The sequence below is a fragment of the Manis javanica genome, chromosome 13 (assembly GCF_040802235.1).
Source record: "Manis javanica isolate MJ-LG chromosome 13, MJ_LKY, whole genome shotgun sequence".
Taxonomy (NCBI): Eukaryota; Metazoa; Chordata; class Mammalia; order Pholidota; family Manidae; genus Manis; species Manis javanica.
This window is the reverse complement of record NC_133168.1, coordinates 88,777,163-88,795,448: the sequence shown is the minus strand read 5'-3', so window position 1 is coordinate 88,795,448 and position 18,286 is coordinate 88,777,163. Positions and strand designations below refer to the sequence as shown.

Here is an 18,286-nt window from a genome sequence, read left to right as displayed (position 1 = left end):
TATATGACTTGGTTCTGTATTTATCATTCCATCCATTGCTGTAAAAACAGACTTGTGTGAATACAGCTGTTCCTGATAATCTACTATGCTTGATGATCTACTGGCTGTTTCTGAGTGTGAACTGTAGGTGCAGACACATCAGCACAACTTCATTTCATTTCTATTGGTGCAAGTTCACAAAGTTCTGATGCTCAGGGAGGCTTGGATTATGTCAGGTATGGCCATCAGTCCTGATGACACTTTCTTGAGGCTTAATCAAACTAATGATAATCCAAATCAAGTTCACAATAAATCGTGTTCAGGAAGTATCTGTGCACTTTTGTGTTACAGACTTGTATGTGTGGAGTATGTCATGTGGCTACATTTCTGTATGTATATTTTAGCCCATTGGTTACCCTCTAATTATTGGCAATGATGCCAGTGATCAGATTAGTCTCAAACTTTGGTGTGTGTTGAAATAGTCATAGATTGGCCTTAGATGGGATCCTTATTGTCTGAAATAAGACCTATGGGTCCTACCAGAATTAGTCGCCAGTTGCCCGAGTCTGAGACCTGGTAGCATTTCAGGTGACTACTGTGGAATGGCCTCATTCTGCAGCTTGGATTCCTAGTGATAGTGTCATCAATAAGTGCCGCACAAGATAACTTAAGTTTATTGGGTCCTAGCTTTTGTTGTTCAGTGGCTGAAAAAGTGGTATATTTATGTGAAAATTCTCCAAAAAACAAGATGATATGTGACACTCAGCATAGAAATTGAGAACTTCTAAGTGGAAAGAATCCATTGATAAAAGATTGTTGGATTTTGCTGATATGAAATGTCTACAAAATGCAAAATCCATTTTGCTTATATGAAATGTCTATACAGAGACAGTAGATTTGCTTTTCCCTAGATATGAGAAGGAAATGGGTTTGAGAGCCACAGGCGGCATTTGAGGTAATAAAATGGTGATGATTTATACAGGTCTATGAATATACTAATCCACATTGAATCTTATAGATTTAAATGGGCAAATTGTATGGTATGCAGATTAAATGCAATAAAGGTGTTCCAAGAAACAAACAAAAGAGAAACTTGTTGTAGGGCCTACGTCAATTATGAGCATTAACAATTTAATGTGTAGCATGCTTCTAGCATGTTAAGATCCACAAAGATGTATGAAATATTGACATATCAAATGTTATTTGAATAGATGCATAAATATACTTGAAAATGCACAGGAACAATTTTTGATAAAAGTTGTAAGTAAATGAGGATTGTAAAAGATCATTCTTGACTCCACTACAGCCACTCACTGAAATCCACACTAACAAGATAAACTGAGAAAGTTTAAAACCATTCCTGAGTAAGTGAGCAATGTGTGCTATCAGTCCTATTCCACAACAATGCTGGAAGACCTGGACTGTATGGTGGCAGCATAAAAATTAAAACACGTTCTGATTTGAAGAAGAAAAAAATGTACAGAAAATTTTATTATATTAAAAATGGAAGTTAGTAGACTTTAGCAAGGTGTCCAATATAAATAAGGGAAAATAAAACAGCTAAAGATGGGGTTAATTGAATGGAGTAAATAGGCTCTTTTATGAATGTGAGGTCTTATCAATATGGGATAATCACTGTAAAGTTTCAACGACCAGGAGTCAAGTAGAAAAGCTTTTGATGAGCATCCCAACTCCACCCTTGCCCCCTGAGCTGTCTTGGCACCTCCTTTCTACCGATAGTCTTGCCGAAAGGACAAAGTTCTGAATAAATAACTCAATTTTATTGAATCATTTTCTGCTCCTTCATCATTTTATTGTACTTAAACATACACAGTAAATTCTATGATGCTAAACATGTTTAGGTGTACAGTTCTATTCACTTGGTATTAAGTACATTCACATTATTGTGCAGCCATCACCAACACCTTTCCAAAACATTTCATTTTTCTCAATTGAAATGGATTCGTTTTAAGCAGTCAGTCCCCATTCCTCCCTTTTTCCAGCCCCTGCCAATCATGCATTTAGAAAAGTAGGTCCCAGATTAAAGAACACATTTCTAAAGTGTTGTGAAGAAGTGGATAGGAAAATACAACTTATCACAGAATTTATGGGATCAGCTAAGTGGAAAGTTGTATCACCAAATGTATATATTAGAAGAGAACTAAATCACATAAAGCTTCCAGTTTAGGAAACTAGAAACTAGAAAGGAAGAATAATATAAACTCAAAGCAAGCAGAAGAAAAAATAATAAAAATTAGAGCAGAAATCAATTAAATGAAAACAGAACAGAGAAAATCAGCAAATCCAAAAATTGGTTCTGCATAAAAGTCAATAAAATAGATAAACCTGTTGCCATCTTTCCCAGGAAAAAATGAGGGAAGACACAGATCCCTAATATCAGAAATGAAATGAGGAACATTGCTTCTGAGCCCTGACATTAAAAGGATAAATAGGGAATATTATGAGTAACACACTATGCTACAAGTGTCATAATTAAGATGAAATGGGCAATTCTCTAAAAGATCCAATCTGCCAAAACTCACACAAGAAGAGGCAGATAATCTGAGTAAGTCATAATTATTAAAGAAATTGAGTCGATGACATTCCAAAAAGAAACCACCAGGGCAGGACAGTTCCACTGGAAAATTCTACCAAACATATAAGGATGAAACAACAATTCTCTGCAACCCCTGCCTGAAAACACAAGCAGAGCAAACACTGCCTCACTCACATTATGATGCCAGTATTGCCCTAGTATCAAAACCAGACAAAAAGATAAAAACTACAGACCGATATCTCTCATGAAAGTAGATGTAAAAATGCTCAGGAAAAAGTTTTGCAAATCAAATCCATGTATAAAAAGAAGCATATACCTGTGAAAACGGTGCATACACTGTGTCACTCACTGTGTGCCTTGCCCGGCACTGCCCCTCACTGGACCTGTGAGACCAAAGGTGTGAGCACTGAATAAATAAGCTAAGCTAAAAAAAAAGTATTTGTTTAATTTATTCATTCAAGACATGCAAGGCTGATTCAACATTCAAAAATCAATTGACGTAATCTATCATATCAACAGGCTAAAGAAGAAAAATCTTATGATCATATTAACAGATGCAGAAAAAGGAAAAAAATGGTTGACAAAATCTTACATCCAAGGGTTACTAAAAACTCAGAAAATGAAGAACCCAATTTAAAAATGGGATAAATATGGGTAGACACCCCACGAAAGATGGTAGTCAGAGGGTAAATAAGCATATGGAAAGATGCTCAATGTTTCCGTCAGGGAGATACAAATTTAAAAAACAGCAAGAAATGCACTTCTATTAGAATGGCAAAAATGTAAAAATCGGACTATCAAATGCTGGTAAGGATGTGGAGCAATAGGAATCTCATTGCTGGTGGGAATGCAAAATGGCACCAACACTTTTATAAGGGCTTGGCAGTTCTTTATAAGGCCCAACATTGCCTTACCATCTGGTCGTGCAGCAGTGATCCAAATGAATCAAATATTATGTCCACAGAAACACCCATACACAAATATTTGTAGTAGCTTTATTCAAAGCTGCCCTGAACTTGATGTAATCGTAATGTCCTTCAAAGGTGAATTGGCAAACACACTGGTGTGTCTACAAACTGGAATATTATTTGGTATTGAGAAGAAAACAAGCCATCAAGCCACAAAAAAATTGGGGGGTGGGGAAAGGAGGTCCCATCTGGTGCTGACCACTGTCAATCAGGCTGGTATGCAATGGAGACAGAAAAAGGATCCCGTGGAATGTGGCAGAAACGCTGACATCTCCTCCACCCTTCACTGCAGACTCAATTCTATCAAAAATCTTTTAGAAAATGAACTAGATTCTGAATACATTCCATAAGTGTGTACCTACCATTCCTGGTGGCATCTCCAGAGAGCACCCTCCTCCAAACACAAACCATGTGAGAGAACAAGTCTTACTCTATTGTGTTCATATATACATTTTTAGGATAACATGGTAAATCCTTAGATGGGAAATAAATGTTCAAAAAACCAGGAAAGGTGAGAGGAAGGAAGGAGGAGAGAAAGAAGGCAAAGAGGGAAGTGGTATCTCAGCATTATCCTCTGCAATATGTTCCTCTGAATCACCTGGACAAATGCTATCAAATCTAGATCATACCCTTCAAGTTGAAAATCAAATCATCGTTTTCATGAAGACTATGACAACAAAGTTATGAGCACATCAGGTTTTGAAGTTAAAGTCCATCCCAATTCAATCCCTTTCTCTGAAAAATGAGGTGAATGAGAGAAAGCATCGCAAAGAAATATGGTCAGGAATACATAAAGTTAAACATTGTAAACAGGAGCAGTTTGATATGCACCTTAGTTATGCTGATTGTGTAATTTTCATTCCATTTCTTCCAGGAAAAAACCAACACACAACCAAACTAAGGTGAAGAATATGAACATGTGAGGATAACTTACGGGGAAACCATGTCAGCACTTGAGAGAAGTGCTTCACACCTGATGCTGGAAGTTTCAGGAATGGCTGTCAGAAAGCTGACCGGGGCTAGACCTTTCGGGGCTGCAAGGAGGGCAGAAGAGTAAATGATTATGGAGTTGTTGAGAAGGTAACACAAGAACAAAGGTAGTCACAGTAGCACTGGAAATGGAAGTAGTGAGGCGCATAAATTAGGGAGGTAAAGAACCCGGATATTGAAATTTGTGGTTGTGCCTCTGGGGCCCAAAGTGTCTGCTAAGTTGAGGTCAGTGACCCATCCTGACAAGAGGCTATTTAGCTGAGGAGCCTTCCCAGGGCCCCTTTCACGTCCCTGTTCCGCAGGCTGTAGATGAAGGGGTTCAGCATAGGGGTGACCACCGTGTACATCACTGAGGCAATCGAGCTCTTCTGGGGAGAATGGGTCACAGCAGTGCTGAGGTACACCCCCAGACTTGTCCCATAGAACAAGGAGACCACAGACAGGTGAGACCCACAGGTGGAAAATGCTTTATACCGGCCCTCAGTGTTGGCCATCCTCACTATGGAGGAGACGATCTGAGAGTAAGAGAACAGGACTCCAGTGAGAGGAAACACACCCAGCAGAGCCGTGGCCACATACAAGACGATGTCATTGATGAGGGCGTCAGAGCAGGCCGCCTTGAGAACCTGAGCCAGCTCACAGAAGAAGTGCGGGATTTCAGTGCCTACACAGAAGGTCAGCCGCACCATCAGTAGAATATGAACCAGGGAGACCCAGGAAACGGTGAACCAACACACTAGGACCAGGAGCCCGCAGAGTCGGGGGTTCATGGTGGTCGTGTAGTGCAGGGGGTGGCAGACGGCCACGTACCGGTCATAGGCCATCACGGTCAGGAGGAAGTCATCTAGCCCGGCAAATACCATAAAGAAATACACCTGAGTGAGGCATCCTTCGTAGGAGATGTCTTTTCTCTGTGTCTGGATGTTCACCAGCGTCTTGGGGACGGTGGTGGAGGTGAAGCAGATGTCCACAAAGGACAGGTGATAGAGGAAGAAGTACATGGGGGTGTTGAGGTGGGGGTCAGAGGCGACGGCCAGAATGATGAGCAGGTTCCCCATGACGGTGACCAGGTACATGGACAGGAAGAGTCCAAAGAGGACAGGCTGCAGTTCCGGATCCTCTGAGAGGCCCAGGAGGAGGAACTGGGATACTTCTGTGCTGTTTCCTGCTTCCATGCGGGTGGGATGCCGGCTGGGAATGGAGGGAAAGACAACATTCCGTGAACAGCCCGCGGGCACCTTGGCAGCCATCCGTCTAGGACTCCACCTGCACATGGACATCCTTCATCCTCTATTATTCCACGTTCCAGTGATTCACTCAATCAAATGATAGCCAGTTTTCATTTTCAAGTTAACTATTTACCTTTTTTAAATATAGCCGAAATTCCATTTTATCTTACTGGTTGTAATAGTATTTGAAGGTATCGATGAAGCCAATTCTGTCTATGGTATGATCCTTCCAAAACAACTGGAGACATTTAATGTCTGTCCTTTGATAATCTCCATACTTCCTTCATTTAAGCAGCTCTACTATGCTTCCCTAGAAGTGGGTTCCCAAACAACTTTTATCTATGACTGGATTCTTCCTGCAGATGTTATATTACAGCTAGCTCTCAAGTGCGTTAATTTTTTATTCATAAATAGTGTCTGCTATCACGTACTTTGTCAGGATTCAAAAATAATAACAAATAACTATTGTTATGTTATTGTTAATTTATTCCATTTATGAAAATTGTTATTGATATACAGCTCATCCCAAGCACAGTTCAAAGCTGTCATTCAGCAAATGGGATCTTGAGTCAGAGTTCTTGGAGAGAATGTTGGGCCAGCAATGCACGTTCTGTGTGACCTCGACCAAGTTATTTATTCCCACTTAGGTGCAGAAACTTTACCTCTACAACAGGAAGAGTAAGTATTCCCTACATTGTAAGACTGAATTGAATGAGGTGATGCATGAAATTTTTCTATTATGGTTCCTGTGACATTCACTGGATATTTCATAAGTGTGAGCTACATCACAATAAACCTGAATTATATGGCTATTACGTAAAAATATTTCCTTGAAGCTGGGACAGCCATCGAAGGGGAGATTCTGATCATTATAAACACAGCAGGTATGTTACCTCTTATGAGTACCAGGCAGCACGTCTAGTCAGTGAAGGTCCGTACAGCTCCCTCCCAGTACCACCTGCAGAAGAGGGAAAGCCTATGGGCTATGTAGATAAGAGCAGGAAATAAAAACACACAACCATTACAGTAAAATACAAAGCATGTGTGGGAGTGTGTTTATGGTGTTCCTACTCTCATGTGGGGATGTTAGTATTACAATTCAGGGGAGTTAATTATTTTTAATAATGACTGATCACTTTGATTAAAATATTCAAAGCTTCTGTTGAATCAAACCATCCTCTAAAAATTAAAAGGCAAGTCTAAGAAGAAAATATTTACACCATCCATTATAGGAGAAGCCCTGTGTTGTTAATGTCCACAGAAAACAATTATTTAGAGAGGACAATATCACTGAGGACTAATTGGGTCTGAAGAGGTGGGTAGAAAAGAAGTGTTTAGACTTCTTCAGTAAAAGAAGAATACTTGTGCTGTGAGGGGCAGGATGGGAAGTTGTTTGTCAGGGGAAGTAAAGGGCAAGCATTAGGGGCACAGAACCTGCAGCTGCCCTTTGGGTTGGTGAGCTCGGTGATGGAAGGGAGCCGAGGGGCTGGCACGACTCTAGCAGAGTGTGGGGCCGGCAGGGAACCTGTGGGGGTCTACCTGGCCGGGCCTCCCGGGCTGTCCCTTGTTGTGCGTCTCCTGTGGGCGATTCAGGTCTTACTTGTGGGTCAGAGGTTGAGTCTGTTTTTGCTCACCATTCTTTTTCCAGGGACTTATGTCCTGCCTGGTATGGAGTGTGTGTTCAGAACGTGCACGTTAGATGTACAATAAAGAGTGACACCAAAAGCGTCTATGAACTTTAACACAGAAAAGCAATCTTCAAGCTCATCATCTATCTGAATGTAGACACGAAGTAGAATAGTCAAGTTAAATAAGATGCATCTATATCTTTTTTAAAAGAATCATAATGAAAAAAAGAACCAGTATTCTAGGCATGGGCAGCATGTTCAATTCTAGAACGTTTGCTCACTTAATTCAAAACAAAATAAGTCACTGAAAGAAATCATAACCATAATCGAAATAGAAAATGCTTCTGACAAAATGTAATAGCTGTTACTTGCTTAGTGGCCTGGACAGAGCCTCTCACTGAATGAGGAAATAAGGACAATTTCCAAACCCAGCAACGAATGGTTGTCTTAAAACAGTAGACAACAGGATATTCTACGTTAACACACTAAATATTTGTGTCAAGCTCATGAACAGCCCAAGGCTGTCTACCCAACTTCAATCCTGCCATATGCCCTTGAGTATTTAAAGACATTGTTAAAATGAGGAAAGGAAATTAGCTTGAGTAACAAATGTCAGACATACAGTATTTGTAGATAATATTGTGGACATTAATGTGAAACACCTAGTATACAGAAGTATTAGGTGTCAATCAGTAAGTCGAATCTGCAGCAAGAACAGCAAAAAGAAAATAATTTAATAGAAAACTCAAATTGCATTAAGAATAAAAGAGGCAATACGTGGTGCATCATAGATCTCCTGTGAGTAGTCAGTGAGTAAAATACTGGCCACAGGAAATCTAAGACCAGCCTAAAAAGGTGGGAAAGAGTGCGAAGACGTGGACACTCTACAGATAAATCGTTCTTGCAAGAGAGGATCTAGATTCCATAAAGAGAAAGAAGGAAAAGAACAGGGGCTGGGGAAGAATATTTTTTTAGAGAAAAGTACCTTCAGAGAACAGGGACTTCACCTCTGTAGACCAAATGAACATGGGGCTGTCCGAGTGGCAGTTTTCCATAAGGAAAGTCCGGAACCCACGTTCTCACCCCTTCTCCGTCTCACTCCAACTGCTCTTACGGGGCCCCCGCTGAAGGTCAGCCCTGGAGCTTTCTGCGCCTCCAGGCTGTCCTGGGGAAGCCCTTGTGCCTTGGCACCTCGGCTGGCATCAGAGAATTATATGTCAGGGACAGCAGGGACAAGTCATTAGTGTCTCCGCGGTTGAATTCTCAGAGCCCTCATTAAACAAATTGTCGCACTGCCTTTGCGCTGTGCAGACAATTCAGCCCCACTGAGGTTCAAGTTTGTTTGAATGGGGAAGTTTCAGCCGATATAGTGTCTGTGTAGGCACACACACACACACACACGCACACACACACACACACACACACACACACACACACACACACACACACACACACACACATTAAGGTGTTTTCCCTACTTCTCACAGTGTAGGGAGGCTTTCTCGGGAATGATTGGGCGGGACTGGTAGTACAACCTCCTGGGGCCGGGGTGCACCAGGTCTCACTCGCCTCTCATATTTTCCTCTCCCATTTCTCCCCATCTGCCATCCTTCGAATAATGTCCTCAGGAGTGGGGGGCGGGAGCCCCTTTTTGGTCGCGGAGACTGGCCCAGAGGCCCGCGTGGGCTCTCCCTCTGCGGGAACAGAACCCGGGGGTTGCGTCCACAGCGCCCCCCCCCCGAGATCAGGCTGCCTGGGGGTCTCCTCCCTGCAGGCCTGCAGGCGCCCTCTTGCCTAGTGGGCCTGACGCCCTGGCACAGAGTTGGGGAGTTGAAATAATTGTCACCCCTGAATTTTAATACAAACATCCCCACATGAGAGTAGGTACACAGACACACATCCCCACACACGCTTTGTATTTTACTTTAATGGTTGTGTGTTTTTCCTTCCTATTGTCTATGTAGTCCGCAGGCTGTGCCCACCTCTTAGCAGAATGCACCTGGCAGGTGGTCCTGGGAGGGAGCTGTAGAGACCTTCACTGACCAGAAGTGCTGCATGGCAGCCAGAAGAGGTAACAGACTGTTGTGTCTATAATGATCAGAATCCCCCCACTGATGGCTGCCCCAGCTTCAAGGATATATAGGTGAATAATAGCCATATAATTCAGGTTTATTGTGAAGTTAAGAACGGAAGCGCTTGTTTCCAAGGTGTCCATTGTATGTCACAGGATCTACAGTAGAAAAGGTACGTGCATCACCTCATTCAGTGCAGTCTTTCAATGCAGGGAATATTTACTTTTCCCATTGTCGATGTGATGTGTCTGCGGCTAAGAGGGATTCAATAACTTGATCAAGGTCACACAGAGAGTAGGTTGGCAGAACAAAATGCTACCCAGAAAGTTTGACTCGAGGTCCCATTTTCTAGTTTGGGGGACCTGTATATCACGAGCGGTTTTGATAAATGGAATAAATTATCTAAATTAAGTATAATAATAGCTATCATTTTTTGATATCCTAATGCATACAAAGGCATTTGAATGCTGATAACTTAGTAGGTGAGCAGTCACTACCTGTTCAGAAAAAAAGGGGCATGCGAGAGAGAGCTCTCATGTCACAACAGTAGCAAACACAAGGATTCAAAGTTGTTTGAGAATTCACTTTTTAATCCCTATCACGGAGATGTTTAAATGAAGGAAGCATGGAGATGATCAAAGAACAGACATTGGATGCCTTCAATTATTTTAGAAGCACGGAATCATAGAAGTCAGGTTATGTCCATAGCTTCAAATAGTACAATTACAACCAGTGTGTAGAAGATAAAAAGATTTCTGCTAAATTTTGAAAAGGATAAATACCTTTAAAGTGAAAACAGGCTCCCTTTTGACTGAGTGAGTGGCATTTGAAGGACGAACAGAGGGTGAAGAATGTCCATGTACATACCGGCGGTATCCAGGTGCTGACTAGCTGAGGTGGGCTGTTCACTGAGGTCACTCCAGTGCTTAACCCCTTCATCTACAGGCTGAGGAACAAGGACGTGAAGGGGGCCCCGGAAGGGCTCCTCGGCCAGGCAGCCTCTTGTCAGCGCTGGGTCACTGGCCTCAGAACTCGGCAGACACTGGGCCCCAGAGGCAAATGTACAGCTGTAGATATCCGGGTTCTTCTCCTCCCTAAGGGACATGTTACCTCTTCCATTTCCAGGGCACCTATGCTTGCTTTTATGTGTTTTTGTATTATCTTCAGCAGCTCCCTCTGTGAATGGTCCTGTTCTTCCCTGTTTGTCACCTGTGATGTTCTACCCTTGCTCAGCTTTTTACAGACATTTTGGAGACCGCAACATAAAATGTCAAGCACCTGCATCAAGTGTTGACATGGTTTTCCCCCAGGTCACCCTCTCCAATGTTAATATTAGTCACCTTAATTTGGTTGATTTTCCCTGGGAGAAAAATGGTATAAAAATTATACAATAGTCATCACCAAAGTGTTTGTCCTATCAAGGTGTTTCTTGTCCTATGTGTGTAATTTTATGTAATTTTGAAAACACGTCTGAGATAGTTTATTAACTCCATTCGTGAAAGGGACTGAGGCTGGAGAGGAGAAACGGGCCTCGTCCACGGGGCCTTCCCCCTCGCGAACTGACGGCTGCTCGGCGGGTTCCGGGCGTGGAAGCCTCGCGGCTGGGAAAGTCCGCTCGGGCGCCCCCGCACCTCCCGCCCCAATCGGCGCGGGGCGTCCGCCTGGGGCAGCGCACGGCATCGTCGGGACTTCCTGCGGGGGTCCCGCGTGGCCTGAGCCTCACCCGCCGCCCGCCGCCCTCCCTGCGGCCCAGGCTCCCCCGCCGCGAAAGCAACACCCCGCAGCGGGTACCGAGCCACAGGAGGAAAGCACCGTAACGGGCTGAGTGCGCCACTTCCGCCTTGCGCGACGTCCGTGAGGGGCGGGGCCGGGACTTGAGCCGGGGCCACACAACAGCGAGTCAGGCGCAATCCTACGTACCCTCCCGCGGGTTCTCAGGGGCCGCGGGGGCGCCCCGCGCGGGGGCCTGGGGATAGGAACGGGCATGGCGTCTAGGCTCTTGCCAGAGCCGGGGTCGGGGCCTACAGCCGGGGACGTGCCTGCGGGTGGGCGGGGCCACGCGCTGAGTGCTGCCGTCGGAAGGGCGGGGCTGGGGGCGCGGCCTCGCCTTGAGCGCCCCTCAGTTCTCCCCGCCCCGTACGCACTTCTGCCCTATCTCCTGGCTTCAGTCAATTCCGTAGTCCCCCTTTTTTTTTCTTTTTGTTTATGCTGGGCACCATGGTAAACTCAGTTGACCTTAAAACTTAGGTTACTTTACCAGCAAAAATGGGTTCATTGCAAGTAGTATAGAATTGGTAATGAATACGTGCAAGTTTTGGCAAAATACAGACTAAGTCCAAGTACAAAGAGGACCACTCTCTTATAAAGGAAAGGGGACTTCGAGAGGGTTGTTATAAACAGTCCATTGGAGGAAATTGGGAGTTGTTACATTTATCTGATGTTACCTGCTTTTTAACTTTCACATTCCCTGCAATCTTCTTGGATATGCTTAGCTGGAGTAGGTTTTTTTTGTGTGTGTATGTGGTATTAACCAGGCATCTTGCTTTTTACTGCTGCACAGCATTATATTGTACGAGTGTACCCACATTCATGTAGGTGACTGACAGGTATGTTGTTCCCTCTTTTCTTTTTATATAACAAAAAATGCTGCAATGAATAACTTTGTACATAGAACATTTAGCTTCAATATGTGTATGTACCTGGCTGCTAAATCCTATCACTGGAATTAGTGAGTCAATGCTTCAAACAGAAATAGCATACAGAAGGACATCAGGTGTAAAACAATAAGGCATATTAATATAACTGCAAGTAGTTTAGTATTATTTCATTAACATTAAAATTTTGATTAATATCTCATAAAGCAAAGCATTGTTTCACTGCTGTTCTTCCATCATATGTATGTCTTTCAAAATAGGGCGTCATAGAGCTAGAGGATATTATGCTCAGTGAAATAAACCACTTGGAGAAAGACAAGTACCAAATGATTTCGCTCATTCGTGGGTTATAATAACAAAGCAAAACTGAAGGAACGAAACAGCAGCGGACTCACCGATTCCAAGAAGGGGCTGGCGGTTACCAAAGGGAAAGGGGTTTAGAGGTTGAGTGGGGAGGGGGGAAACGGGATTAATGGGCATTGCAATTAGCACACATAATGTAGGGGGCACCACGGGGAAGGCAGTATAGCCCAGAGAAAACGAGTAGTGACTCTATAGCATCTTACTACACTGATGGACAGTGACTCTAATGGGGTGCGGTGGGGGGGACTCGATAATATGGGTGCCTATAGTAACCGCAGTGTGGCTCATGTGAAACCGTCATAAGATTGTATGTCAATGATACCTTAATAAAAAAGAAACGGGCCCTCGTCACAAAGGCTTGTGTGAAATGGTTTTCTGGAGAGAATTTGACCCCAAGGAACAAGAATACAGAGCAAACGAAGGAAGGAAAGCCAATGAAGGGGATCATTGTCACTTTGATCCCCCAATGGATATCTGGTGCTCAGTTCCACCAAAACCCTTCTGAGGGGCGTTATGACATGTGCCCCAGAACTTACACTCAGTGGGTGCAAGACATCAGGTTTTGTCTTCCAATGGCCAGGGTGGTCCTCGAGGGTTACATCCACATGTTTACCAGTACAGAACAGATTCTCTCAGGCAGCCCTTGTCGTATGATTAGGGAAGCTTAAGAGTGGGAAACAGCAGGTATATGGCTTGGGCCTGTGGCAACTGGCTGTCCAGCTGCAGCTGTGCAAAGCTGGTCACAGCTTCCACTGAAATAATTACAGCAGACATGGCTGGTGCATAAGATGGGCAAGAGGATTTTGGAAAGAAGGAAGGGAAGTAGAGAAGCAAAGGGAAAACACAGAGTTTGTTCTTGGAAAGGTTCAGTTTGATGTACCTGTGAAACATTCCACTAATGATTTCCAGTGGATAATGGCTCACATTGCTCTGGCATTCTGTTCTTCTGGTAGAAGTGGGAGAGAGAATTGGGTTTACACAGAAGGAGGTCGGAAGGACAGACGGAGCCGGGCTGAGCCTTACTCCTAATCCTTGAATAGTGAGTGTGGCACTCAGTTCTCAAGAAAAGTCCGTCCCAGCTCCTTAAGCTCACGCATCACTGATGAACGCTCATGGGACACTGCACGTGCTGTTACAGGTCTTGATCCAAATGGCTGGTGGGGTGGACTGTAGTGAGTCCCTTGAGGGGTTGCACACTTCTCCCACCAGAATTAAGGGATTATTCTTCCAGGTGCAGGGAGTGCCACCAGGTGACAGCCCTCAGCCTTCATCCTCCTGGAGAATTGCTCTCTGCTAAGGGAAGCTGCCCCACCCAAGGACACACCACTCAGACTTCATGCTGTGGGTGCCTGAGTGACAGCCCTCTGTATCCACCAGGGCACGGCCACTGCACGGTGACACAAGGACACGATGAGCAGGGCCAATTACCCTTCCAGGCGGTGACTCCTCTTCTTGGCAGGAGGGACGTGAACTGGCAGGCAGCAGCACAGCCTTAAGGTCAGTGGGACTTTTGCGTGTCTCTGGACGTGTTAGCCTTTAAAATCCAGACCTCTAAACATGCAGACGCCGGAGTGGTGGAACCTGAAGCACAAACTTCCCAGTGGCTCACTTGGAGTGACATTAGAGGGCTAGTTCTGCTTCTAACTCTGGATTTCAGAGTTAGAAGTTATAGTTATAACTTCCAGTTATAGTTAGAAGTTATAGAGCCCAACGGCTCTATAAACTGGAGAGACAACACGTAGTGTTGGCCACTGATTTACAGAGTATACTGCAACGTGTGAATTACCTGGCTGGAATGATCTGTGCATTCAATGCCTACACTGAATATGATTATCCTCTTTGGAATTGAACATGTTCCATATTTTCCATTAAAAGCATTTTTAGCTAAGCATATACTATATACACCGTTTAGACTGTGTCTTACCTCTACCCTCCCCCATCCCTCCATTTCATTTGTTATTTATATTTGTCACTGACCGCTTCCTCAATACTGTTCTGCTTACTCTCCCGGTCTTGTCCTGCCCCTGCCTGTCTATTTAGAGGTGATGCACGGAACCCTCCCCAACACAAACAGTGCGTCGGTGTCACCAGCAGATGTGAAGGGCTCTTTTTTATTCTCATTTGATTAGTCATTTCAACAGAAGCAAGACGATTCACCACTTCAGAAAGGGCTCCATGACACAGTGGACACCGAGTGATCATTGAAATTCCCAAGAGGTCCTTCAAGGGAACAATATCAGAGAAAGTTGGTCCCAGGTTTTGGTTCTTGCAGAAAGTAAAAAATCCTTAGGAGATACCTTGTCATCATAATTCAAACCAAAGAAAGAACTTTTCCTTGGAGAAAACAGCTTTTTATCTTTGTACGATTACTGACGTAGGCACAACATTGGCTGAAACTTTTCCATTATGCATGCTGCACCCAAAGAAGCCGATTTTTTTGGAGAGAAAAGGCAATACGATTTATTTCATGAGGAGCTCTGAGAATTCAACCCTTGCGACGATAACATGTCCCAGGTGCCTCTGTCCTATAATTCTCTGGTCCCAGCCGATGTGACACCCAAAGGGTTCCCGTGGACAGAAAGCAGAAAGCTGCAGTGATAACCTTTGGCGAGGGTCAGTGTGTCCCAGTGAGCGCTGGTGGAGTAAGAAGGAAATGAGGAGAGAACGTGGGTATAGGCCTTTGCCTCTAGAAGAAATGACACTGGGACCATCCCATGTTCATTAGTCTGCAAAGGTGCAGTCCCTGTATTTGCAGATGGCTTGGTTTGTGTGTAAAGCCGTCTTCTCCAGCTCCTGCTCTGATTCCTAGTCTGCCCTCTTGGAACCTTGTACCGCTCTCCACTAAGACTTATTTTCCAAAGAGTCTCCACCCCTTCTTAACTGTTTTCCATGAATTATAAGTTTTTGTTTGATTTCCTGGGACCAGTAGTTCATTCATTGACTACTCACTGGAGAGCTATTATGCACGAGGTATTATCTATTTTGTTTTTTATGTGATTGGATTTTCCTGCTATATCCATCACTGTTTTTTGCATATTTGATTTCCTGATAGCACTTAATAGTTCTGTATTGATTGTTGTTCCATTTCGGCATCCACAATATCACCTACAAATAATATAATAATTTCTGATGCTCAGTAATCAGGCTAATTTCCTTTTCTTATCTTCAGAATCTCTTTAAACTCCAGGAGACTATCAAATGATTGAACTTGTTGTAGACAGACTTTGCCTGTTCATGAATTTGATGTTATCATTTAAGTGTTTAAATGTAGATTATTCTTTTGCCTTCCGTTTTAAAACAACCATTCTTTAAAACAATCAAGAAATGGCTTTTGGTTTCCTCATTTATCCAGACCCTCCACCGTGGCTGCTAAGCACACTTGTGAGTGCTACATTTTCTCAATGCATTTTCTGTTGTGATTATGGTTATGATTTCTCTTCATTTCCCTATTTTTGTGGTGAATTATTTTAGCAAACATCCTATGTTAACCCAGTTTCTCATTCCTAGAATAGGTACTACTTGTTTAAGATATATTATTCTTTTAAAGTAGAAATGAATGCACTTGATTTAATCTTTTATTTTGTGTTTACATTCATGCATATGATGAGCCTGAAGATGTTTTTGTGTGTTATAGTTGGCACTTTTGTTTCAGTCCTTAATAGACATCTAAGATATGCTCATGTTGAGCACCAACCATAAGCAGCGAGGCAACGTGGAAGGCAGTGGAAAGACAATGGTGAAGAAAACCGTTCATGACCTGTGTCCCACAAATAAACATAAAATTGCCAACATGAGAGGCACATCAGGGAATTGTGCAGGATGCTCTACGAGTGAGTCCCACACATGGTGTCCGTGCTGATCCCCACACTCCATTCAACATCTCCCTGGCCCCTCAAATCCCTTCCATTTCCAAGCTTACTACCCATGGAGCAACTGTGAATTCTGTTCTCTCAGCCCAAATGCTTGCCAATTCCCAACCTCTCCTGATAAAGAATTACCTACCCTTCCTCTCACAGCTCCATAATTCATATTTAGGAGAAGCACTTTCCATGCGCTTCCCTGTACCGACGTGGTCCTCAATAATATTTTTCTTTAATTACTTGCATTCTTTATACATTAATAATGCTGACCATTTTCTATCATGGAGCTTATAAACATTTCTTTCATCTCAATTTTGCCATTGATTTCTAAAGAATATTTAATTTGAAGAGGCTTTGAATATTTTTAATTGTCAATCAATCACTTACATGCACTTAGGTGTGGTTTTTTTTGTTCAAAATACAAAGTTTGTTCTGAATTTTGGTGGTGGTAGGTGTTCATAAGAGTGAGATTGCAACTGAAAGTAGTTTTTCCCTTTTAAAGGCTCATAAAATATATTCATGGTAGATTTGTATAAGGCCACCACTGTTGCTTTCTTGGCAAAACTCAAGGTAGAATATTTTCAGGAGAAGATTTCAGTTGCAGGCTCTGAAATGACAGCTTTCTTCTGCTTTCTCTGTGGTTCCCCTCTGAAGGTCAGCTGATACATTTTACCTTGAATTTTTAAAATTAATGTATCATTGATATATAAGCTTATGAGGATTTCATATGGGCAACATTGCGACTTCAACTTTCACCCATATTACCAAGTCTCCCCGCCCCCCACCACATTGCAGTCACTGTCCCTCAGTGTAGTAAGATGCTGTAGAGTCCTTACTTGTCTTCATGCTCTACTGCCTTCCCTGTGACTGACGTATATTGTGTCTGCACATTATAATATCCCTTAGTCCCCTTCTCCCTACCACTCCATCCACCCTTTCCAACCCTTTCCTTTGGTAACCACTAGTCCTTTCTTGGAGTCTGTGAGTCTGCTGCTGTTTAGTTACTTCAGTTTTGCTTTGTTGTTATACTCCACAAATGAGTAAAATCATTTGGTATTTGTCTTTCTCCACCTGGTTTATTTCACTGAGCATGATACCCTCTAGCTCCATGCATGTTGTTGGAAATGGTAGGATTTGTTTTCTTCTTACGGGTGAAAAATATTCCAGTGTATATATGTACCACCTCTTCTTTATCCATTCATCTACTGATGGACACTTAGGTTACTTCCATATCCTGGCTATTGTAAATAGTGCTGCGATAAGTATAGGGGTGCATATGTCTTTTTGAATCAGGAATCTTGTGTTCTTTGGGTAAATTCCTAGAGTTGAATTAGTGAGTCAAATGTCATTTCTATGTTTAGTTTTTCAGGAACCTCTACATTGCTTTCCACATTGGTTGAACTAATTTATATTCCCACCAGCAGTATTGGAGGGTTTCCCTTTCTCTGCATCCTTTCTAGCATTTATTGTTTCTTGTCTTCTGGATGTTGGCCATCCTTACTGGTGTGAGATGATACCTCACTGTGGTTTTAATTTTCATTTCGCTGATAATTAGTGATGTGGCGTATGTTTTCATGTGCCTGTTGACCATCTGTATTTCTTCTTTGGGGAAGTGTTCAGATCCTTTGCCCATTTTTTAATCGGGCTTTTTGTTTTTTGGGTGTTGAGGCCTGTGAACTCTTTTGTATTTTGGATGTTAACCCACTGTCAGAAAATACATTTATGAATATATTCTCCACTACTGTAGGATGCCTTTTTGTTCTGCTGATGGTGTCCTTTGCTTTACAGAAGCTTTTTAGCTTGATGTGGTCTCATTTGTTCATTTTTACTTTTGTTTCCCTCGTGTGAGGTGATGCATTCAGGAAAAAGTTACTGATGTTTATATTCAGGAGATTTTTGCCTATGTTGTCTTCTAAGAGTTTAATGTTTTCACGACTTACATTCAGGTGTTTGATCCATTTCGGATTTACTTTTGTGTATGTGGTT

General features: G+C 42.9%; 1 protein-coding gene across 1 annotated transcript; it reads right to left on the bottom strand.

Moving 5' to 3' along the window:
* Positions 1–4,748: 4,748 nt before the first annotated feature.
* On the bottom strand, positions 4,749–5,672 carry LOC140845872 (olfactory receptor 7D4-like). Its single transcript, XM_073221018.1, has one exon. The coding sequence runs from the start codon at positions 5,667–5,669 to the stop codon at positions 4,749–4,751; it is 921 nt and encodes a 306-aa protein (XP_073077119.1). The 5' UTR covers positions 5,670–5,672.
* Positions 5,673–18,286: the final 12,614 nt, after the last annotated feature.

What these genes read in the sequence shown, in the direction of transcription:
- LOC140845872 (XM_073221018.1), bottom strand. Translation starts at nt 5,669, where the DNA reads ATGGAAGCAGGAAACAGCACAGAAGTATCCCAGTTCCTCCTCCTGGGC.